General features: G+C 47.3%; 1 protein-coding gene across 2 annotated transcripts in view; it reads left to right on the top strand.

Annotated features, from left to right (window-relative positions):
* Nucleotides 1–1,166: 1,166 nt before the first annotated feature.
* Nucleotides 1,167–8,428, top strand: part of HLF (HLF transcription factor, PAR bZIP family member) — a 56,701-nt gene continuing 49,439 nt past the window's right edge. Inside the window, exons 1-2 of one of the 2 annotated variants that reach the window (XM_017646987.3) lie at nucleotides 1,167–1,761; nucleotides 3,896–4,231. In XM_017646987.3, coding sequence (XP_017502476.1) covers nucleotides 1,647–1,761; nucleotides 3,896–4,231 — 451 coding nt within the window. In that variant the 5' untranslated portion in view covers nucleotides 1,167–1,646. The remainder of the gene's footprint in view (nucleotides 1,762–3,895; nucleotides 4,232–8,428) is intronic. The other variant, XM_017646996.3, reaches the window with a different exon arrangement.

Raw genomic sequence — 8,428 nt, 5'->3', positions numbered from 1 at the left:
TGCCTGGGGCACCCTGGCTTTGTGGCCCTCCTGGTCTCCTGGCTTCTGGGTGCCTTCTCTCTTACCCCACCCTCCTGGGGGGCTCCAGGGAAGTAGAACCCGCCATATCCCATTCTAGAGACCTAACCCTTAGGAAGGCCTTTATTCTTCTTGAAAGAACATTTTCTTTCATCTGTGCCCATTCCTCCTTTCAGACCCTTTCCCAGATCCTGCTGCCTTGATATTAGCAAGGAGATGTGGGAAGAGAGAAGACTCTGCCTGTCCACAGCTTTCCAGGCCTGAGACCAGCGCCTGTGCCCACCCCATACCCACATCGAACATGGGGTCAAACTGACAAAGCAAGATGCTGCAGCTGCTCCTTGGGCTGTGAAGGCCAAGACCCCCTTAGGGAATACTTTACAAAATCACTTTATTGACCATGCGGCCCTTGTAACTGGACTCAAGCAAGCACCTTCATTTGCATTCTCCAGGAGCAAATATTCCTAAAATCCCTTTCAGTGTGTGTGTATGTCTGTCCTGCCCTCATTCATTTCAGGCAAGGGCGTATCCATGTCAAAACCACGCTGGACAGGGTGTCCAGCTCCATCAGGGACTCCCCTTTCCACCCTACTTTTTTATCACATTATAACTACAAAGTAGTTAATTTTCGGTGGTTGTGGATCAGGCAAGAGAGAGGATGCTAAGGTTAGCTCTGGCCAAGAGACATATTTAGAAGAGAATTTAACTCCCATTCGGTCTAAACCAGTCACTCTTAAACTTGGCTGCTCTTTGGAATCACCCTGGGAGCTTGAAAAACTAATGATACCCGGTTGTCAGCCCAGTGGTCTGATTTAATTGATCTGGGATGCGGCTGGGGCATTTATCTGCATATTTTTAACTGCCCAGGTTATTGCCAGGTTGAAAACTACTGAGATAAACTCCTCATTCTTTTTCCGACCCTGAAAAAATTAGATTCTCAGCTCGGGTTGATGGTATCAAGCACCTGTCCCTTCGCAGTTCGCCCGCGCTGCATGGTTCCGGAAAAATCCGCGCGCGCGACGATGCTAAACGAGCGGCGGCGGGGGCGAGGGCGGGGTAGGAGGGTGGGGAATCTAGTAGCCACGCCCCTGCACGCCTATCGGCGCGCGGTGCGGGCCCTGACGTCACTCTTGTCAGGACCGCGGCACATGGGCGGCCGGTTGCTCTTAGCCCGGCGCTGCGGGGCCGCCGAGCGCGGGGGAGCTGCGGCCGCCGGCGCGGGGAGGGGGGTGGGGTGGGACGGCACGCAGCCTCCGGTGCTGGCACGAGGGGCTGGGGCTGCGCGGTGCCTCGCGTCCTTCTGCAGCCGTCTGCATATTTTCTAATTTCTTTTTCTCAATTTTGAACATTCTACAAGACGAGGGGTTCGAGGCAGGTGAGAGCATCCTGCACATCGCGGTGGAGCCGAGCGCTCTCCCGGGACCGTCTGCACTGGGAATCCGAAAGTTTTTGTTTCTGTTTTCTTATGCAGATGTATTTACAAAGATACAAGTGATTTTTTTCTTCCCTCGTCTCCACCTCCTTTGAAAGCGAGTACTTTTGGCAAAGGAAGGAGGAAAAAGCTCTGCAACATTTTAGGGAGAGGTTAAGGTGGGGTTTTTTTGAGAAAAAATATTGAGTGCATCGCGATGGAGAAAATGTCCCGACCGCTCCCCCTGAATCCCACCTTTATCCCACCTCCCTACGGCGTGCTCAGGTCCTTGCTGGAGAACCCGCTGAAGCTCCCACTTCACCACGAAGACGGTGAGCGCTGCCCTCCTGTTTGCCCTGCCCTGGGGAGGAACGACGTTCCTGGGGTCCCCCTCCTGGGCTGGGCACGCCTGCTGTAGCATCCATCCCCCCTCCCTGTACCCTGGCACCCTGGCTCTGCTTTGATGAAATTGAGGCGCTCACCCATCATCCCTCCCCTCCTCAAAAAATGGGACTCCCTCCCTGAGCAACGTTTAAAATAGCACTGGGGACCTGGCCCAGCCTCCCTGGGTCCAGCTGCTTCGGCTAGGTGGGAGATGTAACTTGACAGGTCAGTTTTCCCTAGATTGAGGCTTATTGCACGCAGAGTGAAACCTCCAGAGTGAGGGCCGAGCTTGGGGCTGGGGAGGAGAAACCAAAGAGTCTGGTTCTATGGGCAGCGGGGTCGGGGGAAGGGTCTCACTGCGTAGCGTGGGTTTGGGGATCGTGCTGATGTTTCTGTTATTAGTTGGTATTTGGAACTCACGAGGTGTGAGCGGGGACGCGCGTTCCCCTGTGCTGGGTAATTCCTCCAGGGGAGTATTGGCTGGGGCTGGCGGGGGGAGTGGTCTCTCGGCTGGAAGCCGTGCACGGTGCACGCCTCCAGCCCTGACACTTTCCCCGTGCACTTTTCCTGGTGGGAAGGGAGCGCCAAGCAGGTTCACGTGTAACCGCACAGGAGCCTTCTCTGGCTTGAGCCCTTTCTTGGTAAGTCCCAAACCTCTCCCAGGCAACGTGGGCTGGAGTGGGAGAGGAGGGGGTCGGGCGAGGAGGCGCCTTACCACGCTGGTGCCGCCAGGAATTTGATGTTTGGGTCTATGAGGTTGCCTGCCTTAGATACACTGCAGCACATGCGAACTGTGAAACCCGCAGTGTTGAAAGATCATTTGGCTACAAATAGCTTCGGAGTACTCGCATCTTCTTTGCCAGCAGAAGACAACCTGTTGCATTGCTAGAGTGGAGGGGTTTGCTTTGCTGTCTGCAGAGCGTAGCTTCCCTTTAATTGTCCTTTAAGGAGTAGCACTGGGGAGGAAGGTGCTGCGTGCAGTCTTTTGCGTCTGTGGATGTTTTAAGTCAGATTCTCAGGAGGTGAGACTGTAGGGGATTAGAATGGATGGCGGTGGAGGCTGTGTCTCTCTGAGGAAGAACTCAGAAGCCAAATTCTGTAATCCCAGTACTAGCATGGGCAAAATCCAGAGCACTGGTTAAAGGTCCCATGGGATGAGTGATACTTGCATGTAGAAAGTAGCTGCATGCCCCCATCATAGGTATGTAATCACCTTTTCCAACAGCTGCTTTGACAGATTGCATGCATGTAAAATTTTTGTACATTGGATCATACTTAAGCATACATGTGGGAAAGAGGAGGAAGAAAACACTGTGAGTTTTTTTTTTTTTCTTCTTAAACTCCTTTTGTAAAATACAGTGTACTCCAGTGGCTTTAGAAGCAAACACATGTGGGCTCCGGAAGTTCTCAATTTTCTTCTCTGCCATTACGAGGCCTCGGTCAAGTTCCTTCAAGTCTCAGAGCCTCCATTTCTTCATTGTAAATGGAGAAGATTGCTCTTTGCAAGTTTATCATAAGATTTTTGGGAGATGATATATGGAAAGAGCTAGGTGTATAATAATAGCTCAATACATGGTTTCAAAGAGGGGTGGAAAATCCCTGCTTTACCAAAATTAGAATCACCAGCTCACAGATTAATTCAGGCTAAGTCCAAATGACCTCATATTGTAACTAATGAATTTCCTGGAAGATAAATCATGCCTGGTTATCGGCTGTTTTCTTAAAAATCACAGCAGTTCTATGCAATGGCATGTGACCTTCCCTTTGGGGATTTAGGTTATTTGTCTCCTCAAATAATGCACTGAAGACTGTGTTCTCTTGTTTGTATCCTAGATCAGTATGTAGCCCGGTCCCAAGGACTAGTGCCTTCTTTCCAAAGTAAATAGGAAGATGTTGAAAAACAGGCAGAGATCCATGTCCTGCTTGAACTTTTAACTCTAGATCCACAGAAGCCAGGTGCCGGAGAAGAACCCTGGCATTTGTGAGAAGCAGTTTTGTAGAAGAGACCAGGAGGGGTGATAAAAAAGTGAAACATTTTCTCTTTTCTTTTTTAAAGTCCAATTTTCCCCTTTTTTTCTGCAGCATTTAGCAAAGATAAAGACAAGGAAAAGAAGCTGGATGATGACAGTAATAGCTCGACGGTCCCCCAGTCGGCATTTTTGGGACCCACCTTATGGGACAAAACACTTCCCTATGATGGAGATACTTTCCAGTTGGAATACATGGACCTGGAGGAGTTTTTGTCGGAAAATGGTATTCCTCCCAGCCCGTCCCAGCATGACCACAGCCCTCACCCCCCCGGGCTGCAGCCGGCTTCCTCAGCTGCCCCCTCCGTCATGGACCTCAGCAGTCGGGCCTCTGTACCCATTCACGCTGGCATCCCATCCCCAAACTGTATGCAGAGCCCCATCAGACCAGGTAAACTCTCATAAGGTTCTCTGTTCAGCCAGGGAGGCACGTGAAAGTGAGGGGTGGGGGTGGGGCATAAACATCTAAACAATCAGGAAGGCTATAGCTCTAAAAGTGGATCCTGCATTTCACCCACTAACATCCCACTTCAGTGAGCATCCATATCATCTGGAGGGTCAGCTAAATGCAGATTCTACAGCCCTACCCTTAGAAGTCATGCATCTTTAACCAGCTTCCTAGGGGAATCTGATGCAGCTGACCCAAGGGCTGCAGTTTAAGAAAAACCAGCCCACAGTTCCTGATGTGGGTCATTTAGGCACCTATCTCACCTCCTGTCCCTTTTCCTCATTGTCCGGGCACGTATAGATACCAGGAGCTTGTTGAATGATTTGGATAGACTCTCTAAAAAGCTGTGGTTTACCTATGTTCATTCTTCTTTGGCCTTAGGAAAAAAAAATGTGAATTAGGGGTGTGAGGCAGACAGCTTTTCATCTGGTGTTGTCAGTGATTGAGAAATTGAATCAGAAGCAGCTCTCAGTTTAAGCATGGCTTAGCCTTCCTCAGCGCCAGGCCCCATCTCTCTCTGTCATTATTGCTATAAACTGAATTGTTGTTGGCCTTTTTTAATTTTTTCATATTTATCTGCCTATCACACTTAATCCGCTTTTATCAAAGCCCACAAGGTCACAAGGTTGGCTGTAAATGGTGTTGAAATATGTGAAAGATCCCCTGGAATGACCAGAACTTTAAAACCCGCTGCTAAGTGCTCAGATATAAACAGAGATTGAAGCAGCTCTGGCTTCATGACTTTAGCACCCTGTAAGGACAAAATGAACAGTAAGAAAAACCATTTCATGTGCACAGGTAACCAAGAACAAAGATTCACCAGATAAATTGTTAGGAAGGTCGCTGAGCTGAGGGCCTTAGATGCAGGAAAAGACAGACGCGAGACATATAGGAGACTTGTGCTAGAGATCATTCTTGAACCCCGTGTCCTTTACTGGGGTAGAATTTCTGTGACATGCAGAGCGAGATTAAAATGGAAGGAAATGATGCAAAGGAGAAAGAGAACACCCCTGTCTTGAAATATTGGTATTGGGGTTAAAGTCTTCCCACTTGGATCTCTCTTTGCTGGCCCCTTCTACAAAGCCCACTTGGAATTATACCTCAAAGCTACAGACTGGAAGGGGAATTAAGTCTTAACCTCTGGCTGCCCCAGGAGGCTACAGAAGTGTAGACTCCTTTATGTGCCCTGGAGCCTGTGTTACTTGGAATACTCAGCACCATTGTCTTCAGTTTCTTCCCAGGAACAGACAACCAGTGAAATACCTTTTTAAAGTGGGAAAACAGACAGGGAAAAGGGAACCGAGCCCTGGAAGAAGGGGACTGAGCCCTGGGAGAAGGCACTGCTGTGCTTCATTTATTCTGCTCTGCAGATGAGACCACTTTGTAGCTGTGTGACCTCAGAAAGTGACATAACCTCTCAGAGCCTCGGCTTCCCTTTGTATGGAAGGGTATAATTTCTAGTTGGATTGTTATGAAAATTAGAGCTAATATGCATAAGGGGTCAAATGCCTAGCACTGAATGTTCTTTTAATGAGAGTGGTTGTGATCGTTGTTACACCTATGTCAATTTTTATCTTTGCTTTCAGTCACTGTCTTCTAAAATATCTGCTTGAAGTAACTAGGTACAGTATGTAACTCCTCCTGGAGGGAAATGTCAGATTTTGACCAATAGTGACCATATTGGTGTGTTGTAATACTAACGCTTATATTCAATTGACAAGTATTTCTCAATCCCTTGCCAAGAACAGGATGTGTGCCATGTTTGAAATACTGTATTTTTTCCCAAGAGGTAGGCAAATATTGAATCCCCACATCTTGGTTCCTACTGAGAATCAAGAATTAGGGTTTGGGAATTTGAGGCTCCCTTAAAAGTCATTTGTCAGAACTCACTAGAATCAGGATCAGAAATGACGAGAGAAATGATAATGCCACCCTCAGATTTGCAGTCCCTGGCAAAGAACGCCTGATTTTCAGCAGCTGTCATTTTGTTCGGTTATGGAGGAAAGGCCCGGAGATCAAAGTGGACACCGGGAGGAAATACACTCTTCATTTAAATATCTTTTTTAATCATGGAAAGACACTTCAAAGTAATCTCATTTGAACTGAAAACTCAATGATACTCCTACCAAGAAAGGAAAAAAGTTAAAAGCTCTTTGAATACCAAATGCAGCTATAATAACAATAGTACTCTGCTATTCATACCATGTTGGTTGTTAAAAAGGTTCTAATGCGAAATAAAATTCTAGGGGATATGGACTGGGTGGAGAGTATCTCAGAAGCAAAACTGAAAAAGGAGGGTTCTCGATGGTTCTGTGTAATCACAGTAGTGCCAGAATAGAAATACCAAGTTCATCTTGAGGAACTTAAGTCCTCAGGAGAGAGGAGCCTAGATGTAGCCCTGGGCATTCTGGGAGTTGTATAATTTCAGTCTAGATCAGGGTTTGTTACCCCTGGCACTATTGATGTTTCAGGTAAATCTTTGTTGAGGGGCTGTCCTGCCCACTGAAGGATGTTTAGCAGCATCCCTGGCATCCACCCACTAGATGCCAGTAACACCTTTGCCCCTGTCCTGTGACAAGTAAAAATGTCACCGGTCACTGCCAGATGTCCCATGGGGACAAAATCACTCCTGTTGAGAACTGCAAATCTACATTTTCAATTTGGACAGCAAAATCTGGGCTTACTGGAGGATCCTATCACACATATGGGTGCTTCTTACTTCCTGTAATGCTTTCTGGCAAAACTTTGGAGAAGGTCAGGAGACATTAGGTTGCTGAGAAGAAATATAACATTAATAAGCTCATAGTTACATACTTTTTGTTGAGAAAACTAAGACATCAGGCTAATCAGGAAATAATTGCAGAGCAATTTTATTGAATATTTGTTTTCTGCTATTTGCTCAGCATGCTTCTTTTGAGTCATGCTCAATAGCATTGTGTCATTAGTACTATCTGTCTAGCTGAAAGGAAATGAAGCCGCAAGCTGACAAATTATGCATTCCTAGGTCTATCCCAAGTGTGTCTTGGAAAAACAAGGTGAGCATTCTTATTAATTCTTATACAATTGGCCATGACTGCCATCAACCCCCTTTCCTATTTTGTGTACCCATCCTTATTCCTCTCGCTAGCTATCTGAGCAAACAATGAATCAAATATCTGAATAAATACAGTTTTCCTTGAAGAAATAACCCAGGAATCCATTGAGGCCTCCTGTGGCTAGGGGTGATTGCTAAGCTTTCTGGAATGACATCTTAATTAAGGAAGAGTGGTGTTCCTGAAAGGTATCATCACCCGCACGGGCTTCTCAGGCAACTGAGGTGCACCCTCCTGGCTGTTCCCAGCCAGCAGAGGTGGCAGGAGTCATCCTAACTGCTTCAATATTTGCATTTCAGATGCTATCAGAGGTGGTCCCCCCGGAGTGCTCTCCTGGAGATAGGTGCTGGGTACTGGAAAAATAAGAATCTGTTTGCCCTGAGAATGAGAAATTGCTTTAAGGACAGTAGTCCCTTTAGGGAATGTCATCTTTAGCAGACAAAGACAGAGTTATTTTTAAATCACATGCTTGCAAAGCCAGATTCAAAATCGTTTCCTCTGCTGGTTTTTCTCTGAATAGCTTGAGGGGGTTCCACCACTGTTAGATCCATAGTCCCCTGAGAATTAAGTCTCTCCTTCTAGGACAGAGACCAGGTTATGATGAAGGCCGGTTGCAGAGTGAAATGAAAAACCCTCCATGTGGTGGTGTGTGGGGTCAGGAAGGCACAAGAGGGTGGGACAAGGAGCATGGGGAGGTCAGCAGAACCCATTGTACCTTTGCAAGATGGAATTTGTGTTCTGCTTCTGCTGACCTTCCTTTGTGATAGGGTTTTGGGGTGGAAGGGAAATGCTGACTGTGGGTTCTGAGTAATGATGTAGGGGAAATCTGTGCTGGTGGTTCTGGGATCATGGAATGTCCTGCGCAGCCAACAGGATTCTCTTGCTTTGCCCAACATCATGAGACGAAACTCTAGGTCCTCCCTCCCTGGAAGGGGATGCAGTGCATCTGTTTTCCATATCTGCAGGTTGGGAGCACCACGGCTGACAGTTGCTATGCACTGTGTCTCAAGTATCTCAGAAGTGCTTTTCATTCATCAGGAACAAACTG

The sequence above is a fragment of the Manis javanica genome, chromosome 4 (genome assembly GCF_040802235.1).
Source record: "Manis javanica isolate MJ-LG chromosome 4, MJ_LKY, whole genome shotgun sequence".
Classification (NCBI taxonomy): Eukaryota; Metazoa; Chordata; class Mammalia; order Pholidota; family Manidae; genus Manis; species Manis javanica.
This window is presented reverse-complemented; position numbering and strand designations above follow the sequence as displayed.